The sequence below is a fragment of the Dasypus novemcinctus genome, chromosome 3, assembly GCF_030445035.2.
Source record: "Dasypus novemcinctus isolate mDasNov1 chromosome 3, mDasNov1.1.hap2, whole genome shotgun sequence".
Taxonomy (NCBI): Eukaryota; Metazoa; Chordata; class Mammalia; order Cingulata; family Dasypodidae; genus Dasypus; species Dasypus novemcinctus.
Window position 1 is genome coordinate 115252040 of NC_080675.1, and position 27484 is coordinate 115279523.

Consider the following 27484-nt stretch of genomic DNA (forward strand, 5'->3'; position numbering starts at 1 on the left):
CAGTGGTTGAGTGCCTGCTTCCCATGTACGAGGTCCTGGGTTCAACTCCTAGTACCTCCTTAAAAAAGGGGAGGTGAAGATGGTCACACCAGGTTCACACCAGGGAACTGAGAGTGCCTACAACTGCAAGCAAGAGAATCCCATCCATCAGCCATGTGGGATCTAAGCCCCCTCATGATTTAGAGGTGGAGTAGACATTACCATCCTAGGGTCCACAGGATGGAGGAATAAAATATGGATTAGAGTGGACCTACTGGTATTCTACTATAGAACTACTGCGACTCTAGCAATGGAAGAAATTGTATCATTGATGTAAAAACAGTGGCCACAGTAGTTGCTGAGAGCAGGGAGAGGGAAGAAGAGATGTGATGTGGGGGCATTTTTGGGACCTGGAGTTGTCCTAAATGATATTGCAGGGACAGATGCTGGACATTATATATCCTGCCATAATCCACTGAATGGACTGGGGGAGAGTATAAACTACAATGTAAACCATAATCCATGTAGTGCAGCAGTGCTCCAAAATGTATTCACCAAATGCAATGAATGTGTCACAATGATGGAAGAGGTTGTTGATGTGGGAGGGGTGGGGTGGGGTGAAGGATAAATGGGAACCTCTTGTATTTTTTAATGTAACATTCTTTGTGACCTATGTATCTTTAAAAAAAAAAGACAATAAAAAATGTAAAAAAAAAAAAAAGCACTCTCCTGCACTATACATTAATTGTCCAGGTCCCTCTTCCTCTCCTCCTTTTGGTAGAAATATTTCTTAATTTCTTCAGCTGATGAGGTTGCTAGCCAAGTCTTCTGGGAATGGAGCTATATAAGAAGTTTGTGGGTCTTTTTTATGGATTTGGGTCTTTTTTCATGAAGTCTGAGAACTAGGAAGTCCTCACTAGTGATTTAGTTCTGATTCCAGGGCTCCAAGTCCCTGGTACCATATCCTTAGCCCTAAATAACATGTATCCTAAGTCCAAGTCCCAGGTTCTGGGATTGGTGTATTAGGTTCTACTCTGAAGGTGACAGTGGCATGTGAAGGCTTGAAGATAAATGAGCAGGCATTGCCCTGCCAATCTGAATGGAAAGCTCCTATCACAGGCACAAGTGAGCCTGGAGGAATAAACTGAGGGTGTGTAGGCTAGTCAACCTAGGAAGAGGTTTCAGGAGCACCAAATACAAATGTATGGCCTGACTGGACTAAAACCTAGCAGCTGCTACTGGCTAGGGAGCAGGTGGTCAACACCTGGAGATTTTTCTAGCCAAGAAGTCAGGTTGCTTTTACCTTCCTCAGAGAGTCTTAGCTCTTGGACAGAAGAAAACTGTATCTAACAAAACTGGACTTACCTTGAAGGCAAGATACAAAGTAAAGAGAAAACTAAGGATACAAAAGATAAAACCTCAACGGGGAAAGTCCTGTGTTCCCCTTCCATGCCTTACAAAGAGACCTCAGCCCTCAGTTCATGGTTTACAAATTCTCCCACCAAAGTGTGAGCAGACCCAGTTCAATGTTTTCTGAAATACTATTCATTCTTAAGCTCCCCTACATCTCAATCCTTGGCTTTCAGCTTCTCTGAGAAAGTAGTACCATAGATAGGCTTGGACTACATTGACACTACATTGAAAAAATTTAAGGTATAACCCTTTTTTCTTTACCCACTACCTGCTACTCCTTTCTTTTTCTCTTTTACCCCAAATCAATCTGGGCTCCTGTTTTCCAGGCCCAGGCACTAGGTTAGTAGTAACATAAAGCAGATGTCAGGAGCAGGAGAGCCACACAAAATAAACACAATGGTAGGAGACAGGAATATGGAAATAGAAACTGTAGAGACCAATGCCCTTAAGGGTAGGCTTTGTAACTGGTAACTGCAGCACTGCTCTAAAAAAGGAACAAACTAGTCATTTCACCCCAACAAAAGAATTAGAGAAAAAAACAGGAAGATCAAAATTATACAAGCTGAGGGTAAGGAAAAAAAGAGAAGAAATGGGGATGATCTAGGAAATAGTATTTTCTTCCTAAGAAGGAGTACCATTAGGATGTCTGTACAAAGCCTGACAATCATGTGATGGAAAAAGGAAAGGTTTAATCTATGTTTTGGTGGTGATGCTGACAAAAGAGACACAATGGTGATGATGGAAGTTATGAAAATAAGATCTTGAGTTGCCACAATGAGAGGGCAGTCAGGCTGCAGCCAAGGCAAAGGTTGTCAAAATAAGGGAAACATCCCAGGAGGGACGCTTCATGAGTGGTTCATTCAGAGACAGCAGGGTGTCAACACAGAGGAAGGAGAGGCAAAGTCAGTGTCAGAAATCAGAGGTTAAGTGTCCGCAAGTGACATGGTGAGGAGGAATGATGTTGAGTCAGAAGCAAACGTACCGTTAGTCGGATGCTTTGCAAACGACACAGAAAATCGTTTTACGGCCGGGACAAACAAGAGCTCTGAGGAGAAAAGACATCATGGGGATTATACCCATCCCTGTCCCCACCCTCTATTCTGAAATTTGCCTGCAATATACTCTATTCTTTACAGTTAGTTATATGATCTGCTCTCACCCCCACCCCACAACTTCCTCACTACCACCTTTTCCCTTGTTATAATCTCCTCTTAGGAATCTGTGTGCCATCTCTACCATAAGATGGTCCTACAAACAATGCAAATTTTACTGCCCTACCCTCTTTCCGATCATTTGGAAACAAAATCTTTGTAGAAACTTTCATCTCGCCCCCAGTTTCTTTCCATATCATCTTTCCTTCCTTGGCTAAGCAACTTCCCCAGCCCTAAATCTGGGTTTTATTCAAAGATCTATTGCATTCTTCTTGACCAGGAATTATCTTTCTTGGTCCCTACCCCTAGAGGCCATAGTCCAGGAAAGAGTACAAAGGTAGAGTACATTAATGTAGCAGGGCTGTATGTGGGAGATTATGAAGGGACAAGCATAAATAAGTAGTATTTGTATGGTGAGAGGGAATGCAGATGAAGGGGTGGGTAGGATCCTGGTTCTTCTCCCATCTATAATTGATGAAGAAAACTTCTGTTGTAAGGCCAGTGTCAGTGCCATCTTAAGCACAATAGTTCTTGAGTTGTGTCCTTGCTGGGGGACAAATGAAGAAAGGAGTTACCCATTCCCACCCCCAAAAACCCACCCACATACCATCTCGGTGCTTCAGACTGGCAGGTGGTAGCTTTTTGCCATGGCTGCGGGCGTAGTCCTGAAGATTCGGGGCACTGGAGGAGCCACCCAGCACTGTGGTGCTGAACAGCCCTGTACACTGTGAGCCTGCAAGGCCGGGAGTGCATTAGTAGCCACGCAAAGCTGCAACTACTACATAGTAGTACACGCAACTTCACGTGACAACATTATGACACACACATAGCCATTCAGAGCCACCACCATGTAGCAACCACACATAACCACAAATAGCTTTCACTACTCTCCAAAGCCACACTGGCAAGCAAAGTGGGGATTCTCCTGAAGAAGCTACGAAGCAGAGACAAGATGCCACTACAAATGCAGGGTTAGTCATATTAAGGGATTCAAAGCTACTGAAAAGGTAGACTATACTCTCCAGGTGACTCAGAAATGTCAGAGAATAGGTAAATCCCTCTAGATTCCTCTAGGTTTAATTTGGTGCCTCTGAATATAGAGTTTGAGGAACCCAGGAACCTAGTCTCCTGCAGGCTCAAAGGGAAAGAACTTTGATCAATATTAGAGACCAGTTTTTGACCACTCACTGGCACTTTTCCAATTCCTCCTAAGTTCTTCATCCAACATCGCCTCCCTTGTGCCTCCTTTCAGGCCATTTTACCCTTCCCAGAAAGAAAATATGAGACTCACTGAATTTTTAAAGCTGGAAAGAACTCAGAGATCATCTAGGTCAACCTTCTCTTTTTAGAGATTAAAAAAAAGAGATCCCAAACAGAACTCATTTGTTCAAGGTCACACAGTGTAAGGTGGACCAGAATCCCAGTCTCTTGATTCTGAGGACCAATGGCATTTAATAGAAAATAAATAAATTTTTCATCAAATGGAAACAACATCACTTCTGAAGTTAAGATGGACTCAAATCGAAAGGCATGTGAAAAGTCAGATAATTATATGAAGAGTGTGCCTACTTACTGTGTGCTGAGCAGCCTACTAAGGAGAGCCAGGTGAGAAGTAAACAACACAAAAGACATATTTTCTGCTCTCAAAAGTTTATTATCTATCTCATAAACTGTATGCTAAAAGCCAGAAGCCTACGCACAGAAGTTCAAAGAAAGAAAAGAGATTCTATTGCTAATCAGAGGAGTAAATAAAACTCACTTTCTGAAGAAAATAAACCCAATATCTGATCTAGAGAAGGATTAGGACTCCTCTCCCACTATAGCTCACAAGGACAGCATAGGAAGGAAGAGACAAGACTGACAATGAAGTTCTTGGGATTTGTCCCTACTTATTCAAGATCCTGGGTTTAGTGTGGGAACTAACATTCAAAGGGGAGATGGAAGGAGTGAAAAGGAAGTCATTTTCTTTGAGTCCAAAAAGCCATAATTTCAGGGGTCACGACAGAAAGCAGGAATTTCAGATGGTTGATAATCTCCACCCTGGAATTCCAGATTTCTCCTCTATGCAGCAATTTCTCCTATCTTTCATGCTCAAACAAGCCCTGGAATGGGGTTCCAGAAAGTAAGAAGGGTTGCTAAATATGTCTGCTTTTCTTCAGAGAAGATAAAACGAGCCAGCTTGGTCCCAGACCACCGCAAGCTTTGTTCTACACTTATTTCCTCCTCTGAAATAGTTTCCTGGTACAAATCCACCAGCTCTGCAGTCCTCAGATCATCTCAGAGAATAGTTTATACTTTAACACCACCATCTGTCAACCAATCCCAGGTCCACACCCCTCCCTTATTCTTGACAGCACTCATACTTATCTGGGCTGGAATCTTCTTTTCCATTCTATCTGGGTAACCTATTCTTTACTTGAATTTCTGGGAAAAGAAGTCCATATCATAGATCTACACATTTGTCATTTATTTCTCATGCCTAAAAACCATCTACCTCATTTCAGGTATCCTCCCTGAATGCCACCTACCTCCATAAAATTAACCTGGAAAGTTACCAAAAACTTTCTCCCCTTGCTGATCCAAATGTTGACCATTTGGAGGTTAAGAAATTTGGTGCCAAGGACAAAGGTAACAGAAAAATGAGAGGAGCTAAATGGAGAACATAATAGAATAAGATAGAAAGAGCTGGGGCCAAGCCAACACCCCACAGTTCCAGTTGTAGTTAGGGATTATAAAGTCACTGTGTTTGGAGCTAGTCCCTCCCAGAGACCACTTCCCCCACCCAAAGAATACAATACCCTCTGAGGCTTGCTCCTTCCCACAACCTTCTGTGTTCTTAGGAAAGGTTAGAAGATGTTTTCTGCTCCCCTCCAGGGATCAAAAAAATCAATAGATATATCCTCAAGGTCCTGAGAGTAGCTTCTGCCACTACACCAATTTCAGATTTACCCCTCTGTTTTTAGGAAGGAAAGGAAAAAGGTTATAGGATTAGGAAAGGATGAAGGAGAAGGCATGGATGTAGGAGGATCCACAGCAGGGATGTGAAAAGTATGTTTCAAAAGAAGACATGGCACAAGTTCTCCAAATACACTTATGGGGGTCACAAGTACCTCAATTTATAGCTCTGTCTCTGATAACTCTGAGGTTCAGAGTCTCCATGGCCCTTTAAGATCTGGGCTAGACTGGAGGGACAGATAAGGAATGTGAAGGGAAGACAGAAAAATGGCCTTCAGCCAGAGAAATGGGGTTGGTGCACAAAACCAAAATTCAAACACCTTCCTGGAATGGAAATAATCATCTGGGATCAAAATTCATGCCATAATTGGGCTTCTCCCAATTAATCCTCCCTAGCCCTATGTGACAATACCAGTGACTAGATGATCCCAAGTCCCATTACTAAGGTTTCCCACAGTAAACCTCTGAAGAGCAGACAGACAACCCTTTCCTACATCAGGTGAGAGATGCTAGAAGACCATACCTAGGCCACTCTGCTTCATCTCTGTCGGTGGCCGTGCAGATGAAAAGAGCCGGTAGCCACCAGGCCTTGAGGATGAAGTCTCAGAAAGTACCTGCAGAAAAAGGATTCTATATTACCATTTTGTGACCTTAACCCAGGAGTCTAAAACCCAGGTCCTGAATTCCTGCCCCTACACAGCCAAAAAGTGTCAGCAAGTTTGGAAGAACCAAAGGATTTTTATGGGGAAAGAAGAAAGAAAATGGAATAAAGAGTATACATCGTGGAGGGAACTCTCCAGGGGAATCCTTCTATACTAGAAGATGACTATCCCCACAGTCCTTCCCATTCCAAATCTGAGGAGTCATTATTCCACCCTTCCTAGTTCTCAACAGAGGAGGGTTCCCTAATTTTTTTCTATCCTTCCCCAGGACTCAGAAAGCCTACCACAAAAGCTCAGCCACAAATAAGAAATAAAGTCTGGTCATACACTTTTATTTCCATGGGACAGCTGTGGCTATAGTGACCATTTCTCATCTGAACCAAGAAGCCCTCCCCTCCAACTATGTCACTCCTGGAGACATGATACAGATTTCCAGAAAGCCCATGAGGGCCCAGTCACACAACCTCCAACATACACACCCCACTTAGACAGTGTCTAGAGTCCCTAAATCCCAAAAGGCAAAGACAGAAGACAGGAAAGGAAGGAGAGATAGGGAGGGGACACCTGTGTGCAGGATGCCAGGTGAGTGGTAGACACAGCCCGGGGCTGTAGGACGATGGCTGGGGAAGGCCGTGGGAGGTCTCCTGACCTCCGGCGGCGCCGTCCCCGCAAGGGGATCAGGTCCAGGCTCCCTGTGCACTGCATGTTCATGACCTGCAATCAGACCCGGTGGAAAGCCTGTCACGGCTCCTTTAACCCCCAGGTTCCCCAAAGCCCCAGTGCCTGTAGGGCAGAGCTAGTTATAGGGCTGGAGAGGTTGGACCACCTAGAGCACACTGCTATGAAGGTCAATTTCGTAATCTAAAACAGTCCAAAAATAAGAGAAGACAAGAGGAGATGAAGGCATGGGGGAAAGGGTATAGTCAATAAGGATAAGACTTCTCAATGCCTAAACTTATAGAGCAAGGAAAGGAAATAATAAAAGGATTATAAGGCTGACCAAGGAAGAAAAAGGAGACTTTCTTGCAAAGCAAGGAGTGCATCCTGGGCCACCATCATTCTGGATGAGCTAGGATATAAGCAGCATTGGTAAATGAAGGGAAGGAACGAGATTACAACAGGAACCTTTCTGTAGGCCTGAAAAAAAGAAGTGAATCTCATCAAATACAAGAGATGATATAAAGGGAGCTCTCCTTTGCCCTGTTTTCTGACTGCTTAAACCAGAAGAAAAACAGGAGTCAAGCACAACAGGTCCAGAGAGACTGGCAGGCCAGGAGAATGGGCAGGGCATTTAGATGTGGAGGAGCAATTTACTGATGGCAGATTATGTGTCACCCTATCCATTTGATCAATTGCATAAGCGTCTGCAGGGTACTAGAGTACAATACCAGGTTACACATATACCTCGAAGAGAAAATAATGCATTCCCCATCTAAAGAAACTGCATTGTCACAATTTCAAATCCAATTTTAAATAATTGGGAAAGAAATGATGAGTCCAGAAAAGAGTATTCTGCAGTTTGTCTTCTCAGCTTTCTCCCAAACTTGAAACTTTAAGCCACTGGCTGAAGCTAGTTAAAGATTTTTCTGAAATATCCCTAAACTGGAAAAAACAATTTCTCCAAGACAGAGAGCTGGCACAGAGCCAGGTGAATAGAGTCATCAGGTCAGAGCAAGACCCAAATAAATCAGTCAGAATCCCTGAGACAAAGATAAATCATGGGCTCAAAGAGTGTCATTGGGTCAAAGAAGCAGTCTTTCAAGGACAAAAAGACCAAAACAGAAATCCCAGGGCAGTTATCTGGACACAATGTAATATTAACAACAGTTCCTTCCTCTAGGTTAGAGAACTTGAAACAAGGCTAGAGACAAACTTCAAGAATAGTAGACCCCACGTCAAGGCAGATAACCAAAGTAGGACAGACAGACCTCCAGACTTGATACCCTTTCTGGGATGATAGTACAGGATAGTAAAGGGATTAAGTTAAAGTACCATGTATTTGCCCCTAACTGAGCTATAATTTTTACTTACGGTGAAAAAGAGATAGAGAAGAGCACATTACTTCTATTTTAGAGAAGAAAAAACTCACAGCCTGGAGAAGTTAAGCTGCCTGTCCAAGGTCACACAGCTTCTAAGTATCAAACTGAGATTTTAGCCCAGGACTGTCAGACTTCAGAATTCATGATGTTCCTACTATACCCCTCCTTAAAGAATGTCCTTTCCAAATTCTTCTAAAGCCCTCTTCCTCAATCTCATATCTTAATACCCTTATGTTTCAAGCATCCTTCACTGGCATTTCTTTAATCTTGGAAGTAGCAACCAGCTGAAAGGAGCTCTACTGGGGGGCCAGCTATGAAAAAGAGATTAAATAAAATATTCATTAGGGGCAAAAGGACTCTGCCACAGGTCCCCAAGAATGGTTTCCTAGTAGCAGCCTGAGGGGATTCAGAGGATCCATGGATATTGTCCTAGGAGCACTTCCACCCCTTCCAGTCTTTCTCCCAAGCCCCTCTCATTACCTCCATGGAACCAGCTTTTCGGTTACGAATGAGTGGTGATCTCCTTGGGAGGCCAGGGCCCTCAGAGGGCTGGGGTGACGTTTGTAATGCCCGGTCTGGCTCATCTGATGCCTTCCCTGGGCACAGGTTCTCCATACTGCCTTGGTCTGTTTTCATCTCCTCATTCTGTTCAACAGCAGGCACAGATAAAAGAGGCCTTAATTGTTCTTCAGCCTCCTAATCTCAGACTCCCCCAACCCTTTTTCTAACCTGTTACTGTTTCCCAATTTCCCACCACTTGGCTCCCAAGTTCTCCAGTCCCAATTCTCAGCACCCTGACCTACCTCAGAAGAGGCTGGACGGAATCCACAGCCTGCTGGCGCACTGCCTTCTTCCTCAACACCTTTCACTCCAGGACTGAAGTGCAGCTCTACATGGAACCGTTCCTCTGATAAAGGATCCTGCAGGGTATCATCAGATTAAGGAACAGCTGGGGAAAGCAGGCAGGGCAACAAAGAGGAACTAGAGAGGATACATCCTCTTAGGAGTGAGGTTTCAGGGTCTGGCCCCACTCTGGAGCTGCTCTGCTATAACTGCCCTTTAACTATCTTCTGTTACAGAATTCTCATTCTGTATTGCTCTGGCTCACCACTCCACACGACTTACTATCTTCCAGTTCTACAAACCCTTCCCATTTATCCTCCACAGTAACTTAACTTTGCAGTGGTGCAAACAGCAGAACATTTAAGGATCTTTGTGGAGCCAGATGAAGAAGTTGTGTATGTAACAATGTTTGAGGGGAAAGGATTCATTATAGCACCATCTCTAATTCTGTATATTCTCTAATGCCAGAACTATGTTCTAGGATATTTCTCTGGCTCAACACCATCCCAGAACACATATTCTGTTCTATTAGAAATCTCCTGGACACTCTGTGTCATGCTGTGCTCTAGGTGCCACACCTTACCAGATTCTACAAATTCTAAGCTAAGAAACGTTTTTTCTCACCCCCTCTCCTCATCCCACCCTACTAGCTTCTCACCTGTGTGTTGTCCTCATAAAGCATGATGACAATCTGAGTCATGTAGTTGAGCTCTGAGATAGCACTAAGATAAGCCAAAGCTCGCTGCCATTGTGCATCCTGGGTTTCCTATCAGATACAAGAAGAAGCCAGTCAGGGCCCAAAGACAAAGGTGTCAGGGAATGGGCAGGGAGCCAAGCAGCATACAGAAAGCTTGCAGTAAAAAACAAGCATAAAGGAGTTGTAGTTGGTGTTGGGGTTTAAGATATATTTAGGGGATCTGAATCTCTGGACTGACAATGTGATAGCCAGGCCCTGAGCCTCAACAGACTCCAGCACCTACAATCTGATTTATTGGACTCATCTCACTCAGCTAAGATGGAGTTGAAGAAGGACAACCACCACACCATGGACCCTAGAGTGCCTACAACTGAAAGCAGGAGGATTGCATCCAGTATCCATGTGGAATCTGAGCCTCCTCTTGACATAGAGGTGCAATGGACACAACCAATCCAATGTCCACAGAGAAAAGGTGGCATTGGAGTAGGAAAAGTGGACATGGTGGCTGATGGGTATGGGGAAAAGCAGGAAGAGATGAGAGGTGGAGGTGTCTTTGGGACATGGAGCTGCCCTGGATGGTGCTTCAGGGGCAATCACCGGACATTGTAAATCCTCCCAGGGCCCACTGGATGGAATGGGGGAGAGTATGGGCCATGATGTGGACCATTGACCATGAGGTGCAGAGGTGCCCAGAGATGTACTTACCAAATGCAATGGATGTGTCATGATGATGGGAATGAGTGTTGCTGGGGGGGGGAGTGGTGGGGTGGGGGTGGTGGGGTTGAATGGGTCCTCATATATATTTTTTTAATGTAATATTTTTACAGAATCAATAATAATAAAAATAAATAAATAAATAAATTAAATTAAATTAAATTAAAAAAAAACAAGCATAAGGAGAGTAAAAGAATGGTAGAAAAAGATGTTCACAGGTTGAAGGCAGAAAGAGGATCCTTACATCAAGAAGTCCCCCATAACGGAAGACACTGAGCAGGGAGTGGACGTGGCTCTCGCTGGTAAAATAGAGACGTGTTCGAACATGGCGACCTGGGGAGAGCACTCCTCGGGAGTACCTGAGATAATAACTAAGTCATTCACACAGTCAGATAATTCCCTTCCCACCCCTCCACAAACTCCCTCCTCCCACCCCAAAGACTTCTCTCTTTTCCATCCAGGATCCCTTCTATTCTTGGTTCCCCAAGCTGTCCCAGCCTTGGCTGTTCCAGGGCTCCCTGACATGTCCCTCCCTCCATCCAGCACCCCTCCCAGCCCTCCCTCACAGGGGATGCAGCTTGTTGACAGACTCATCCTCGTGGGTTCTCTGCAGGTCAAGTAGTATCTTCCGCAACAGTGGAAGACAGAAGCCCACAGCAATTTCCAGTTTCTCCTCCCGACTGATCCCATACTCCTAGGAGCCAGAGGCCAGGAATAAGTACCTCCATGAATTTTGTTTTCCTCTTGCCTTATCTTCCCATGCCTAACAGCATGCTTGTCTTCACCTCAGGTCTAGGGCTTCTCTCATAGCCACCACATTCCCCCTCTCCGAGTTTCTCATCAGTTATCCTTTTATACTTACTCAGACATAAGTGGACCTTGGGAACTGTAGCAAATTCCTCCTCTAAGCTTCCTTCCCCCTGGTTCCCACACCTCTTTTCCTTTCAACCTTTTCTCTCCTTCCTTCCCCAATACTCCTATCTCCACACTAGATCCCTTATATAAGACATACCTGGGGAATGACCACATCAGCCAGTGCCTTAGAGAGACGTAGCAATTCTGCTGTGCCTTGAAGTCCCAGACTCCCATTGTGCTGGACATCATACTTGACACAGTCATAGATGTCAGGGATCTTACTAATGTCATAGCGCCCACTCTTCTGCCGAAAGTCCCTCTCCAGCTTGCTCCAACGCTGTAGCATTAGTTCTAGTGTCTCACTGTGGTAGAGTTGTAGGTCTACAAAGAAGGTGGAAGTCAGAGCCAAAGATTTTGCTTCTAACTAAAAATCGTGACAACTCTGAAGCAGAACCAGACAGATGAGGATGCCTTGTCTCAGACATTTAGGAGAGGAGACAGGATTTCTTGAGAAACCCATCCATACCTGAGACCATGTAGGGAAGATAACAGTATTCATACCCACCTAGAGACTTGGGGTCCTGAATCCGTTCCCAGATCTGGTGAGTGAGATTTTCAATCAGGGAAAATACCTGATCACAGACCTTCACAGGATTCTGGATGATAGCCATGGAGTTCAGCAGAGAGGTGCTTCCAGTGGGAGCAAGCTATGGGAATAATGGAGAAGGAAAGCAAGGTAGGTTGAGTGCCCATTGCCCAGATTCTTGTGAGCTTATTACAAAGAGACTGCCTGTAACACAGCTCTGTTGGTGCATTCCAGTGAGCATTCTTAGGCTACTGGACATACCAGTAGTTTAGGGCCTTCAGATGAGGAGACTGTTCTAGCACATTTTCACCTAAAGGTGGTTGTTCTTAAAAGTCTTGGAGTCCAGAGGGAATAAAGTAGTTCTAGGTTCTTTCCTTGGGGGTTCTTAAATACACATGGAAAATGCTGGAGAATAAAAATTAAACCAATATTCCTCAAAATTCCCAGCAGAACGTTTTCATGGATTAGAGGCAGCATTATCTTGTTCCTCTAGAAAAGATGATAGCCTGAACCTAGAATGGGGTGCCACCTCAGAACTGGGTCCAACTCAAAGCTTTTGGGACAGTAAGTTGCATAGTCAATGAGAGGTGCCACCATATGGAGAGGAGGAAAGAAGCCTCATTTTTACTAGCAAAAGGAAGTGAGGGAGAAAGGGAAAGGTGCCTTAGTTTTTTTTTATTTGTCACTGAGCAATATATTAGAAAATAAGGGAGCAAAGTCCTGTCTCTTAGAAAGTCTTGCTTACAGCAGAACATAGGAAGCATCATTCCATAGACAATGTGCTTAGCTACTAAACTCACTTAAGAATCTATCAGAAAAGAAGAGCTATCAGAGGTGTGATGGTGGAAAACCATTGTTTGGCAAAAGATCCCCTGTCAATCACAGTTCGCCATTCTAAGCTAACCCTAAACTCAAATCCACTCAGAGTTAGGGTGATGTTAGACCAGATCTGAACTCAGGATGGGACCTAAAATATGGGATTTTTCAGGAGCCTTACTTAGGAGAAACTTGTTTCAAGGAAAAGACGTGGGTAGACTCTAATCTATAACCCTGATAAAGCCCTAAAAGTCTTTGGAACTGTTCCCTGGTGCTAGAGAGGTAAACCAGGGCACCCTTGCATTCGGCAGCTGCTGAGTGATACACAGGAAAACAGTTGACCATGGTGGGCAATGGTATGCTCTGTGATTAGTACCTTGAGGCAGTGAACTGTAGTAATTAACATCTTGGGCTTTAGAGTTAAACTCTTTGGGTTCATACTAATAGGGTGACCTTGGAAAAGTTGCTTAAATTCTTCTGAATGTAGGTTTCCTCGTGTGAAATAAGGGGAAAGGAGTACAGTTCGACAGTTCTTGTGGTACATCAAAGATGGCCATTAATTCTTTGGCACCCTTCCCTTCCCTTGAATCTGAATTGGCCTTATTACTGCTTGACAATTTAAAAAAATAACAAAATTATGATGGGCTACATTTCCGGGTCTATGCTTCTGCTTTTGTGCTTTGGAGGAGCCCTAAGCCACTTTCTAGAAGTCTAGCTACTATGCAGAAGAAATCATGTGGAGAAAACATGTGTAGAAGAAGAGCTCTGAGACCACATGGGGAACATGAAGAGAAAGAGAGCCCAGTCATCCCAGCATCCCAGTTGAGCCTCCAACAGATCCAGCAGGATCTGGAGCACAACCAAACACATTATTTCTGTAGCAAGATATATGACTATTTATATTTATAAAATTTAATATATTTATAAAACATGTGACATGAGTGGAATAAATAAGGACTATAAATAGCCTTATAACAGTTCATATCAGGTTTTGCTGCCAAATGAGTCTTGGTGTCAAACTTACAAAAATCTTTTTGATTTTTAAAATTATGGGTAAAAAACTAGTGGACCTGTACATATCGAAAAGGATTTCTGTAAGGATTAAATGAAATAATATGTATAAAGCATCTAGAAGAGTACCTGGTACATAATAAGCACTATTATTATTGATCACTCTTATTTAGAATTCTAGGAATTTGGGATCTGGGGTACGTTGAGCCTGGAGATAGGGAGAGCCTGACCTGATCATAGTCCTCAGAGCCAAAGGGTGCATCCTGCTGCAAAATATGGTGCAGCCGTGCTTTTACCCGGTGCTGGCAGCTGCTCAGGGAATCACCATCACTGTCCAGGAGGCCATTCATGTTGGCACTTTTCACCATTTGTACCAAGATGGGTGTCAGCTCCCCTTCTAGAGCCAGCAGGCCCTGGAGGGGAAGCACAAGGTCTATTAGTTTCCCTCCCAGGCCATTCCCCCTAGGCCTAACGGGTCCTAGAGATAAAACCGGAACAGTGTTGGAGACCTGGGTATAGGTCAAAAGGCCCACTCCCACTAATTTTTCCCTGTTCATTCTCCGTAGCACAGAATGATGTAAGGCACAAGCAGAACTTCTCACAGCCATTACTGGAATGCCTTGAAATTTACCAAGTAGTTCTCAAACTACCTGCTTCTCCCTTGATGGAGTGTAGCTCTGTGGGAAAACAGTGTTATGAACCTTAGCAAAGGCAGCAGCAGTCATCTGGACACGGCCCTCATCAGAGGCATAAATTTTGAGGTCATGGCGGAAAGTGCTATGGAGACGAAGCAGTCCACAACCAGGGAAGCCAGCATAGTCACCTAGGGGCCAAAGGGAGAACCAAGAATGGACTGCTATAAAAACCCAAGTGGAAGAAAGAATATTAATTTCCCCTCCAGCTTCCCCACTATCTCTGTCCCTTCATTTCTCCCAACTTATTCTCTGATCATCTTATTTCAGCCCTGCTAGGGTTTTAACCCTCCCCCCTAAAAAAAATAAAAAACAAAAAACCCACACCCTCACCCTGTCCTCCAGGATACATGCAGCGGAAAGCTCGTCCCAGCTCCTCAGCCTGAACACGGCCAGCAGGAGTCAGTTCTCCACCCCACTTCAGTACCAGCAACAGAGAAGGGGTTAGAGCCTCCCCCTGTGGATCTGAGAGAATAAGGGGCAGTCAATAGGTCTAGATCTAAGGAAAAGAGTGGGAACTTCTAAATGTTAGGTCTTCTGAGATCGGAAAGGTAGTCTGGAGTAGAGGTCATCTAACGTTCAAGAATAAGAGATCTAAGTGGTAACAGGAAGAGGGTATTTATATCTTACCTTGTCCCTCATTTGAAGCTTTTACTCCATGAGGGTAATAAGTCAACTGTACTTTCCGGTTGATGCCTGAGAAGTGCCCATACCTGCAAGATAAAGTCACAGTTTACTTTCTACCCCAGCACTCAGTTCTCACTTTAATCGGCTCCCTTCTAGTCCCCTTCTCACATCTCCAGCACAGATTTCAACTGCTCCAGTTTTCCAGTTTTCTCTTCGATCTCACCCCCTGGCTCTTTCTCCAGTTCAGCCAACAGCAGCCTTGTGAGGTCCAGCACCTCCTGGAGGAAATAACAGTATCTATGTAGTAGGCCAAGTCCTGGCCAGTTACTCTTTCATCCTCATCTCTAATCAAGGTTCCCAATCCTATACCCCCCATCTTTCCCATAGCACTGCTCCTCCTGACCAGATTTACCACATTACCTGTAGCTGCTCAGGCCGCTTTAGTTTTAATTTCCCTGTTTTATAGCCACCATGCTTTTCAAATAAGGCAAAAAACCTGAAGAAGTAAGGAAAAACTTCAGTGTGGGGTGAGACAGTCAAAGCCTGTCTCCTTCACAAAACCCTCCATCTCCCTCAAAAAAAACTTGTCTAAACAAGGACATCCTTCCTACCTTGGATGTGTCACTTCCATCTTCATCTTCTGTTTGGGGGTACGATCTCCATGACGAATAATTGCAATGACACAACGAAGTTCCATCCTAGGATGGGGAATGTTGTCAGAGCTCCCCCAATCCAACCCCAGCCATCACATCCTACTTGACGTGTCAAAAAGCAGAGGAAAAACTATCTGAGAGCTGACATATAAGTGGGGTTAAGGGAATTGCCTAGAAGGGACCCAGGCTTTACTAGTTAGTTTGTGCAGAGTCAGGAAGTACCCACTGATTTGTCTTAGGGAGTCCCAAGTAGATTACTCCAGATTGTAATTTTTACTCACATGGTGCCAGATGTGGTAGGGACAATGGGAATGTCCTCAGCCTCTGTAGGGATGGACCATGGGATCTGGAACTGTGGGGCAAGCTCCCGCATTATGGTGTTCCTAGAAAGAGAAACATAAAGAAGCTGTATGAAAATCAATGAACCACAGCTACATGGATGAATAAGGCTCACAGATATAATGTTGAGTGAAACAAGCAAGTTGAAGGATACATTAACATAAGCCTAAACATGTAAAAACCTATATATGTAGTAAAAATACACAAGACTGACAAACACCAAGTTTAAGATTATGGTTACCTCTCAGGGGGCAGGGGTGATAAGGGATATAATCAGGGAAGAGTATTTAGGGGCTTCAACTGTATTAATATTTTATTTCTTAAGCTCGGTGGTAAATACATGGATTCTCTTTATATTCATCATTCCTTACACGTTTTAATGTTATCAATATTTCATGATAAACGTCTTTAAAAAATAAGCTGCAGAACAATATTATAATATGATCACACTTAATAAAATAAGGCAATATAGTTTGTTTACACATGGCAGAAAAAGACATACTGTTATGTCCAGATTGTTAAAATAATTACCTCTGGGGAGTGTAGTATTGGGAAGGTAAGGGGGCTAGGGAGCCCTTTCCCCTTTCCCTTTTAAATCATTATTAAAATATTTAAAATAAAGCCAGAAAAAACAAACTTTTAACCCTCTTCTCTAAACCCATTCTTTCCAGCCAAGACCACTACGTCCCTTACCCCAGAATCTTGGCACAGTCATCATAGTATTTCATCGAGTTCTTGACAAAACTGAAGCCATTGACATCACACACAAAGGAGTGACCATTAGCACGAAGAAGGTCAAATCCACAGACTGTTTGCTGCAGGAAAGAGGCAAGATGAGAACAAGAGAGCCACTTTTTCCTTTCAGACCCCTGCTCCTGTCTTTCCCTCATTCCACAAACTCCCAGAGGTCTTCCTCCACCTTAAAAGCAACGCAGACTTTCCTGGCCACCAGCTTTTCCATGGCGGTCAGCATGACTGGATATCGAATCTCTTTCCCTTCACTGTCTCGTTCGACTTTACCATCCAAAGCTGGAGATTTTCTGGCTTCGGCATGGGCATAATCTGGCCCCACTGTATACACCTGCAGGTACATAGCATCACTGAGCATGCCCACAGCTTACCCTGTATGTAAGAAGACAATATGAGCACTAAGTCTGTAGACTAGTTTCAGAATAAACAAATCCCTGAGCATTAAGAACAAAGAGATTGACATTTTTCCTGCTGAGCCCTACTGAAGCATTATTATGCAGGTTTCTCTTCAGGACCCCAGAACTATCATCTAGTGCTTATTAGGAAAATAATTAACCAACATTATACTATTTCTATGTTACCCTTGCCCTTGCTCTGATAGTGATAATGTGAAAGCCTATACCCTCCATTCTTTATCTTCACCTAAACATGAAAGCCAATCACATTCATACTTTATTTTCCATGAATCCTCTCCATATCCTTCTACCCACTTCCCAAATACCCCATCCCACCCAGATATTTTGTAAATGTTTAAAATCCCACATCCACCATAACCTTGACATCCGTGCCATCTGTTGGCATGAACTCCTCATAGATGTAAGACCCTGTCTTTCGGACACTGCTTTCAGGAGAGTAAACGCTGCTTCGGCTTCCAATCTTAAGGAGGAAAAGGGAGGGGAAAACATGTTGTTTCAACCCTCCACCTTTTCCACAAATCCTCCAGCTTCCCTCCCCACAACCTTATCCTTGTCCTTCTACTTCTCCAACTCCAAAAATGCTCAAATGTCCCCCATACCTTACGGAAGAGGCGCTGGCTTCCTCCTCCAGCTGAGCTGGGGTAGTAGATATAAACATTGTGGTCCTCTGCACTCACTGGTTTCTCCACAAAGGGTTTTGGAAAGACAGCTCCATTTACCTCTACCTGGTCTTCACCTTCTATCAGGTTGCACTCTGAAAGGTGGGTGTGTGGTCACTCTTAAGGCCTAAGGATGCAGAATATGTCCAACTCCCATTTCCCCAGGTTTTAATCTCTAGTAATATCTATATAAGAGATCTAAGGCTTTGTATAGAGACCCATGGCTCCAATCCTACCCATGACCCAATAGCTAAAGCCTCACTTATATAGGTGGTATACAGGAGCTGTCTAGAGAATGAAGAACTGGGCTAAGTCATTGATAGCAAGGCAGGACAGGACTGAGCAAGGCCAGGTACTCACCCTCAGGTTGGGCAGGGTCACGGTTGAGCACAGCATATCGAGGCAGATCAATACCCTCCTCCTGCAGGATCCGGTACACCTCCCTCCTGTCACCCCCAAATAGATTAACTGGGATAGGTGTCAGGGATATTAAGAGAAAAGGCTGGTGGTTTCATTTTATAGGAATTAGAACCCAAGAGGGTATGGTATAGAAATTAAACCTGTATTTTTTACTTTGCCCCCCTTCCCCAGAATAGTTTCCCTTAAGAAATCTAAGAAAGAATGAGGCATGATCCCAGGGCCACCCATCCCAGTGGCCAACAGAAAGCTGTACCTGTCCTGGATGTAATACTGCATGGCCAGGTCATTGATAAGAAAGGGGTTTCGAAGCTTGGAGTAAGCAACAGCTTTGTCCAGAGGAAAGCCTGGGATGGTGAAAGGAAACAGAGAGACCAAAGAAAGAGAGTAAAAGAGGAAGAGTGAGAAAACAGCGAGATAGAGAGACATATTAAAGGTATTAGTTGTCATTAGGTTCCTCCATCCATCCAACCCTTCACTGTCCTTCTGCCCAGCTTCCCAAAAGCCTAGGAGACCCATGAGGGAAAAGTTTTAAAAAGACCTTATTTTTAAGGACTTCTCAGAGACCCAACTCTGTCAAAGACCTTAAACCTTAGAGCTGTGCTGAGGTTAGACTATGAGCTATAAACATCCTCTAGCAGCTCCCCCAAGAGATAGGGAAAGCAAGCCTTACTGCATTGTTCTCTAGTGTGTCAAGAAGCACTGGTAACCTCTTTACTAAGGAAATAAATCTTTATTCAGGATATAATGAAGTAAGAACCTCATTTCCCAGTCTAGCATTCCCAACACTATTCTTTCATTTTTCCTTCCCAGACCCCAACCTTTGGAGTGGAAAGAGATGAGGCAGTGGCAGGATGGCCAGTTTTCTACAGGTTCATTGAGGATCACATCTTCTCCCAGGATGATAACAGTCAGGTAGTCAAATCGGCAGAGTCGCTCTAAGATTTGGGTCATTGGCTTGGACTTAGATTTCTTGGTCATGGCACAGATGCCGACAATGATCTGTGGTTCAGGAGGCTACAGGAAGGAAGTGCTATCAGGAACTCAGGAACCTCCCACCTATACCACCCTCTCAGGGAACACTATCTCATCTCCTTGGGGCAGAGTTTATTGCCAAAAACTTTGTACTTATGGGGTAAAAGTTGCCTCCAACTTTGGTCCAGGTTGGGGCAAGACAGGGCATCTTACTACCTACTGATTGGGAGCCTTTCCACATATGTGCACTCAGGCAGAAGAACCAGAGAACTAATAACCGTGAGATGATACAAGGATAGCATACCAGCAGGGGCTTCAAAGACAGTCTAACCAATCTCCTTTGACCCTCCCCTAAATCTGGCTAGGGTCTATTTATGATGGGATTCCATGGATTTGGAAAGAACAGAGAGGTATCTCCATACAACCAAATTGCTTTAACAGGGGCCCCACCACCATGTTCCACCATTTTCCTGGTCTTACCACTTCATCTTCCTCATCTTCAAGGAGCTCGCTGTCACTCTCTTCTGTCCTCATGCCTATTCCACGGGTGCCCAGCCCCTCATCTCCAGCTCCAAGGAAGAAGTGGGCCGTGGCGCTCTTGCCCTCACTGGCCGGCAATGACCACATCCCCACCAGAGCACCCACTCATCCCGCTCTGCAAAGGGGGATACCTCATCAGCCCAGAATCCAAGCCCCATACCCAAGCAATGGGTAGGCAATGGGGTATGGGGAATGAGACTAGGAGGGAACTACAAAGATACTAGGGAAACTGTGAAACAAACCAGTGGGGAGAAGGATCAACAGGAAAGGAGGCATGTCGAAATGACTAAAGATTCATAAAAGAAAAGCAAGATCTCCTCTTTCCTCCCTGCTCACTCCACCCCCAACCATGAGATTAGTAAGAGAATTGGGGGATTAACTCTTACAGTGCTGGCATGTCCCTGATTCTGCCAGCAGGATACAATATCAACTCCAGCAGCAAATGGGAAAGGCAATTTGTCATGGAAGGCTACTGTTGATTCCTACCAGAAGAGAAGGTTAGAATGGCATTTCAAACTTTGGATTCATCCCAAAATTTTCCTATCCCCTCTCTACCTTCCCTCAGTAGTACTGAACTCAGGAATTTAATTCAAGGGCAGAGGAATGAGAGAGCTCAGCTGCCTCTGCCCTTAACTACCATTTTCATTCCTACCAAGGATTAACTAAAAAATATTTATTGAGGGCATCCTAAGTTCTAAGCATTGAACATTAAAAACCCCATCCTTCCTTTCCCTCTCTTACCCCTCACCTTAAGAGACAGATGCCTAAGTATAGAAAATCTTTTCAAGGAAAGAGGTCTAGTGCTGGCTGCAAGTTTCAGGATACAGGCATCCCTATAGGAGTTTCCAATCCTTTCTTAGACTGAAATCTCAGTGTTCTCTTTCCTGTGCCCCGGTACTATAGACCTAGCACACACTTAGGCCAAGGCCCCTCATACCAAGAGCTACAGTTAAAGAGAATCTTTCCTAAAGCTGTAATCAGTAAAAATATCATAAGAATATAACTTGAATCAGAATAATCATGGCAGTTCCACTTCTGGGTGTATACACCTAGTGCAAGTGGTTCTCAACTGTGCGTGATTTTGCTCCCAAGGGGACAACTGGCAGAAGATATTTTTGGTTGTCACAGCTGGAGAGGTGCTATCAACATCCAGTGGGTAGAGGCCAAGGATGCTGATAAACATCCTACAATGCATAGTATATCTCCCCACAACAAAGAATTATTCAACCTGACAGGTCAGTACTGCTGAGGTTGCGAAACGCAGCTCTTAAAAACATTCCCAAGTGTTACAAAGACATTCATAACCTTACTGTTGGTAGTGGGGAAAATGGAAACAGCACAGCTGTCACAAATAGAAGAATGGATAAATACAATGTAGTATATACAAATGATAAACTAATAGCATTTTAAAAATGAATCACGGGAAGAGGACTTGATCCAATGGATAGGGCATCCGCCTAACACATGGGAGGTCCGTGGTTCAAACCCCAGGCCACCTTGACCCGTGTGGAGCTGGCCCATGCGCAGTGCTGATGCGCACAGGGATTGCCCTGCCATGCAGAGGTGACCCCCGCATAGGAGAGCCCCATGCGCAAGGAGTGCACCCTGTAAGGAGAGCTGCCTAGTGCAAAAGAAAGTACAGCCTGCCCAAGAATGGCACCGCACACACGGAGAGCTGATGCAGCAAGATGACGCAACAAAAAGAGACACAGATTCCCAGTGCCACTGATAAGGATAGAAGCAGTCACAGAAGAACACACAGAGATCGATCTAAGATGGCGACTGTGGAACCGGAAACCACCCCTACTCCTAATCCCCCAACTACAGAAGAAGAGAAGACAGATTCTAATCAGGAGGTTGCTAACCCAGAACACTATATTAAACATCCACTACAAAACAGATGGGCACTTTGGTTTTTTAAAAATGATAAAAGCAAAACTTGGCAAGCAAACCTTCGACTGATTTCTAAGTTTGATACTGTTGAAGACTTTTGGGCTCTGTACAACCATATCCAGTTGTCTAGTAATTTAATGCCTGGCTATGACTACTCACTTTTTAAGGATGGTATTGAGCCTATGTGGGAAGATGAAAAAAACAAACGAGGAGGACGATGGCTAATTACATTGAACAAACAGCAGAGAAGAAGTGACCTCGATCGCTTTTGGCTAGAGACGCTGCTGTGCCTTATTGGAGAATCTTTTGATGACAACAGTGATGATGTATGTGGAGCTGTTGTTAATGTTAGAACTAAAGGTGATAAGATAGCAATATGGACTACTGAATGTGAAAACAGAGAAGCTGTTACACATATAGGGAGGGTATACAAGGAAAGGTTAGGACTTCCTCCAAAGATAGTGATTGGTTATCAGTCCCATGCAGACACAGCTACTAAGAGCGGCTCCACCACTAAAAATAGGTTTGTTGTTTAAGAAGACACCTTCTGAGTATTCTTACAGGAGACTGCGGTCAAGCAATCGAGATTTGGGAGCTGAACCAAAGCCTCTTCAAAAGCAGAGTGGACTGCATTTAAATTTGATTTCCATCTAAATGTTGCTAAGATATAAGAGAAGTCTCATTCGCCTTTGTCTTGTACTTCTGTGTTCATATATTATTTTCTTTTCCTTTCTTTTTTTTTTTTTTTGGCTAGCATATCCACTATCCCAATCAAAGAATTACAGTGCACATTGCCCCCAGAATCCATAAATGTGTTCCTGACCCACTCTGTAATAGCTTAGTAGAATTACCATTACAAACACATATACCTATCCACAGTATTCAAAAAAGAACTTGAATTTCTATACCTTACAGGAAAAAAAATTCTGTTTATGTTCCATTGTATGCAGGAGCATATTTTGCTGGTTTGAACGAATATGATGCATACAGTTTTCTAGCAATTTTCTTTTGTTTGTTTTTACAGCATTGTCTTTGCTGTACTCTTGCTGATGGCTGCTAGATTTTAATTTATTTGTTTCCCTACTTGATAACATTAGTGATTCTGATTTCAGTTATTCATTTTGTTTTGCTTTTGTTTTTTTCTTCATGTAACATTGGTGAAGGATCCAGGAATATGACACAAAGGTGGAATAAACATTAATTTTGTGCATTCTTTGGTAATTTTTTTGTTTTTTTGTAACTACAAAGCTTTGCTACAAATTTATGCATTTCATTCAAATCAGGATCTATGTTTGTGTGATTTCCTAAACATAATTGTGGATTTTTAAAAATGTAACATCATAATTACATTCCTAACTAGAATTAGAATGTCTGTTTTTGTATCTTTATGCTGTATTTTAACACTTTGTATTACTTAGGTTATTTTGCTTTGGTTAAAGATGGCTCAAGTAGAGAAGCGGTCCCATTCATATTAAGACAGTGTACAAAACTGTAAACAAAATGTGTACAGTGAATTGTCTTTCAGACAAAAAAAAAAAAAAAGAAGAAGAACACACAGCGAATGGACACAGAGCAGACAACTGAGGGGGGGGAAGGGAGAGAAATAAATAAAAAAATAATAAACCTTTAAAAAAAAAAAGAATCAGAGCTACATGTAACAACATAGACAGCTTCTAAATGCAAACTACAGAAATATTCAGATAATACACTTCCACCCGTATAAAAAAATATTATATATTGTTTATGACTACATATGTAAGTAGTATAGTATTAAAAACAAACTGGAGGGAAGTAGACTTGGTTCAACAAATAGAGCATCTACCTACAACATGGGAGGTCCGCGGTTTAAACCCAGGACCTCCCTGACCCGTGTGGAGCTGGCCCATGCACACTGCTGATGTATGCAAGGAGTGCTGTGCCACACAGTGGTGTCCCCTGCGTAGGGGAGCCCTACGCGCTAGTAGTGCGTCCCGTAAGGAGAGCTGCCCCACATGAAAGGAAGTCCAGCCTGCCCAGGAGTGGCGCTGCACACACGGAGAGCTGACGCAGCAAGATGACTCAACAAAAAGAGACACAGATTCCTGGGTCACTGACAGGAATAGAAGCAGACACTGAAGAACACGCAGCAAATGGACACAGAGAGCAGACAACTGGGGAGGGGGTTGGGGAAGGGGAGAGAAATAAAAAAATAAGTCTTTAAAAAAAAACAAAACAAACTGGAGGGAAGTGGATGTGGCTCAAGTGGTTGAGGTCCCACCTACCACTTGGGAAGTCCTGGGTTCGGTTCCTGGAGCTTCCTGGAGAATATGATCAAGACAGTGAGCTGGCACGGAGGGCGGGTACAGTGAGATAATGCAACAACATGACACAACAAGGAGGCATAAAGAGGAAAGACAACAGGAGACACAACAAAGTGGGGAGCTGAGTTGGCTCAGGCAATTGGGTGCCTCTCTCCCATATGGTAGGTCCCAGGATCAGTTCCTAGTGCCTCCTAATGAGAAAATGAGCAGACACAAAGAGCAGAAGCAAAACAGAGAGCAGACAGCAAGCACAAAACAACGGGCGGGAGGGATGGGGGGAATAAATCTTTAAAAAAAAAACAACTGGAAATGGAACTCAGGAAGATTCAAATGGTACTTCACAATCTTATCTATGATGTTTGTTTTTATTTTAAAATATATCTGAAGCAAATATACAAAAAGTTAACATTTGTTAAAGCTGAATTGTGGGGGAGCAGATGTGGCTCAAGAGGTTGAGTGCCTGCTTCCCACATGTGAGGTCCCAGGTTGGGTCCCGGTGTCTTCTAAAACAAAAACAAACAATAAGCAAACAAACAAAAAAACCAACTCAGGGGAGCAGATGTGGCTCAGTGACTGAGCGCTGACTTCCCACAAATAAGGTCCCAGGTTCAATCCCTAGCCCCGGTACCTCAAAAAAAAAAAAAAAAAAAAAAAAAGCTGAATTGTAGGGACATGAGTTTCTGTTATTATTTTCCAAAAGTATAATTGAGTCATACATCATAGTTTCCTATGGTCTCCAAAAGTTCTCAGAAATATCAGCTGATAGACTCTAATGAAAGCCACAATCTCCTTAAGTAAAAGGAGTGATTGATTTAGTCTCATAGACTTTTTAAAAAGTCTTCAATAATTACTTTCTCTTTTGATTTTAAGCTCTTCCATTACAAGTGGGATTTGCAGCTTTGAATAGAAAGTTATTGTTGTCCTTTATATAGACCTAGACCTTTCCAGATTTCATCATCTACTCTCACTATTGCTCAATCACCAAGAGAGCACAACATTCTCTGTAGACTTAACAATTCTAGTTGTGCACCATAGGTCTTATACACAGATTTCCCCTCCTGATTAGTAAGTTATTTTTTTTAACTCCCCTCTAGTGACCTGACCTGATTTCCACAACATGTGGCATTTCTAAGGTCCTTGTATTCCTTAAGCAATTAGAATTTTGTTGCACTCTTTATCCTTTCTCTGAAGAAGAAGCTTTCTCTTCTATCTACCATTTCTAACCCTTTGCCTTTCCTTCCACTCACTTATTCCTGGTTTTCTACTGAATGTACAATAACATTCTTGAAATTCTGTTACAACTATATAATACCAGAGTTGTTATGGTATGAATGGGCAAGGAGAGTCTGTTCAAAAATATGGAGCTGAAGAGAGATGAAAGGTCTAAATTCATAGCTTACAAAGCAAAAATAGAAGCCTGACAGAAATAGCTATGAAATAATCCAGGATTTATTTAGATGTACCTCTGGGAGAAGCTGGGTTTTAATGTGGTGTTTGCAGAGCCACTCCCCTCTTTTCTGTGTTCTTCTCCTCTTCCCCTTCTCTCCCAATACTTGGTTTCAACAGAAAAGAAATCTTAGACAGTTCAGTAGGCTGAAGGGCAGTCTTACCCTGGCCTTAATCAATGTGGAAGGAGGAAGTGAGGGAGGAAGCTGGGAAGAAGGGAGGGGCGGACAGGTAATCTTAGGAACATTAATGTTGAATCAGATCTGGAGAAGAAGTAGAAGGGAAGGTTAATAAAAGTGAATTCCTCTGTCTGTATAATTACTTTAGGAATTTAGGGCAGCTTGCAGTAGTCCTCTAATTTCCCAGAGAAAATACAGAATACATGCAGAAATACTTCCAACACAGAAGAACTGCTCAGGCCATGGGCACTACCCCCTCCTCATCTTCAACACTGGACCCCTCCCTTCCTTCTCAATGCAATTTTTTTTAAAAAGAAGGTAACTTGTATTCAACCCAGGACCTTGTACATGGGAAGCAGGTACTCAACCACTTGCGCTACATCCATTTCCCAGTGAGAGTTGGGGTTTTCTGTTTGTTTGTTTGTTTGTTTTGTTTGTTTGTTTGTAGGAGGTACCAGGGATTGAGCGGGGGACCTTGTACATGGGAAGCAAGCGCTCAGCCACTTGAGCTACATCTCAATACAATTTTTAAGCCCTTACTCTGACACTGACGAAATGCAGTCTTGCTCTTGTTTTCAGTATCAACTCACTCATACTACTTTCTTTCACCAACTTGCTCACCTCTCTGAAACGACCCCTTCCGCAAGCTGACCCTCTCCCCTGTTGACTCCACTCCCACCCCTCCTTATTCAGACACCCCTACCTTACCTTCTCCCCTGTTAACTCCACTCCCACCCCTCTTAACCCAGGACCCCCCTCACACCCTCGTCTCCACTCCTATCCCTCCCCAAGTCACTCCCCCCAACACTCTACCCTATTTACTTCACTGCCCTTCTTCCTCACGCAGGAAAACCCCTCACTCTCTAATCCTGCGGACTTCACTTTCACTCTTCCTCACACACCCATCTCTTCTCTCGCTGACCCTCTCCTCTGTCCTCTCCTCCCACAGCTCGCGGTCACGAATACCGCCCTCCCACCCCGACTCCACTAGCTTTGCCCGCCCGCCTTCCCCCGCCTCACGCTCCCTACACTGACATTGAGGCCTCTGCGAGCGCCCCTTTCCAAGGCTTCTCCAATCTGGTGCTACCGCGGCCGGAGCGCACGGCCCGAGCCCCCTCCACAGAGCCCACCTCCTCAGATACCGCCCCCAGCCCCAGCCACTCCCCCACGGCCCCGGGCCCTCACTCACCCGCCTCCCTCGGCTCGCGCAGCCGAACCTGGCGGCAGCAACACCTGACAGCGGCCCAATTAAAGCACGACTTCCCTACTGTGCCACCAATCAGCGGAGGGCGCGCACCGGCAACAGAGTCAGGCTGCGTTGGCCCGCGCTTCTGTGCGGAGGAGGATGCCCCCTAGTGGTTCTGAGGCGAAAGTGCAACCTGATATTCCCCTTCCTCCAATTTCTTACTGCGTCGCCACAGCCCAGATGCTTGGTCTAAACAGAGACGTTCTGTCCCAGTGATACCAAGGGAGTCGGGGGTGGAAGGAGATGCAGAAAGTGTAAGCCTTTGCACCCCCTTACGGGCAAAACCAGGTTTTCTGTTCGTTTTGAAAGTCAAAACGGGGTCTGATATACGTAGAGATAAAATAAACTGTAAGATGTTAGCGATAAGGAGTGATAGGGAGACTGGAAGCAAACACAGAGACAAAGAGAGAAACACCGTAAAGTTAAGAGAAGGAATAGAGAGACTTGTATATGGAGGACAAAAGAAGATTAGGCAAGCTGATTCCTATCTCACTCCCTGCTTCTTTTCTACCCTCCAGAGTCGGAGCCAGACAAACCTGAGTTTGGATCCTGAGCTTTGCACAAGTCATTAAACTTCTGGGCCTTCTTTTTCTCATCTGCAAGAATAGGATTAAAAACCTAACTCAAGGAT

General features: G+C 44.0%; 1 protein-coding gene and 1 pseudogene across 21 annotated transcripts in view; one reads left to right on the forward strand and one right to left on the reverse strand.

Annotated features, from left to right (window-relative positions):
- The window catches only part of PPIP5K1 (diphosphoinositol pentakisphosphate kinase 1), a 40631-nt gene extending 13776 nt beyond the window's left edge, over positions 1-26855 (reverse strand). For 3 of the 21 annotated variants that reach the window (XM_058294065.2, XM_058294061.2, XM_058294079.2), the window contains exons 1-28: positions 26797-26851; positions 19730-19904; positions 19096-19291; positions 18531-18621; positions 18218-18303; positions 17798-17952; positions 17557-17658; positions 16952-17113; positions 16726-16847; positions 15975-16076; positions 15652-15738; positions 15461-15536; positions 15209-15318; positions 15044-15126; positions 14747-14878; positions 14423-14544; positions 13952-14134; positions 11874-12015; positions 11466-11689; positions 11020-11147; positions 10698-10812; positions 9701-9808; positions 9003-9119; positions 8680-8844; positions 6725-6874; positions 6022-6112; positions 3151-3276; positions 2375-2437 (exon numbers count right to left, since the gene is read on the reverse strand). In XM_058294065.2, coding sequence (XP_058150048.1) covers positions 2375-2437; positions 3151-3276; positions 6022-6112; positions 6725-6874; positions 8680-8844; positions 9003-9119; positions 9701-9808; positions 10698-10812; positions 11020-11147; positions 11466-11689; positions 11874-12015; positions 13952-14134; positions 14423-14544; positions 14747-14878; positions 15044-15126; positions 15209-15318; positions 15461-15536; positions 15652-15738; positions 15975-16076; positions 16726-16847; positions 16952-17113; positions 17557-17658; positions 17798-17952; positions 18218-18303; positions 18531-18621; positions 19096-19291; positions 19730-19876 — 3385 coding nt within the window. In that variant the 5' untranslated portion in view covers positions 19877-19904; positions 26797-26851. Of the gene's footprint in view, positions 1-2374; positions 2438-3150; positions 3277-6021; positions 6113-6724; positions 6875-8679; positions 8845-9002; positions 9120-9700; positions 9809-10697; positions 10813-11019; positions 11148-11465; positions 11690-11873; positions 12016-13951; positions 14135-14422; positions 14545-14746; positions 14879-15043; positions 15127-15208; positions 15319-15460; positions 15537-15651; positions 15739-15974; positions 16077-16725; positions 16848-16951; positions 17155-17556; positions 17659-17797; positions 17953-18217; positions 18304-18530; positions 18622-19095; positions 19292-19729; positions 19905-26796 lie in introns of those variants that run through there. The other 18 variants (XM_058294070.2, XM_071214154.1, XM_071214156.1 and 15 more) reach the window with 14 other exon arrangements.
- LOC101444176 (eukaryotic translation initiation factor 4E pseudogene) lies at positions 21533-22381 on the forward strand (annotated as a pseudogene).
- Positions 26856-27484: the final 629 nt, after the last annotated feature.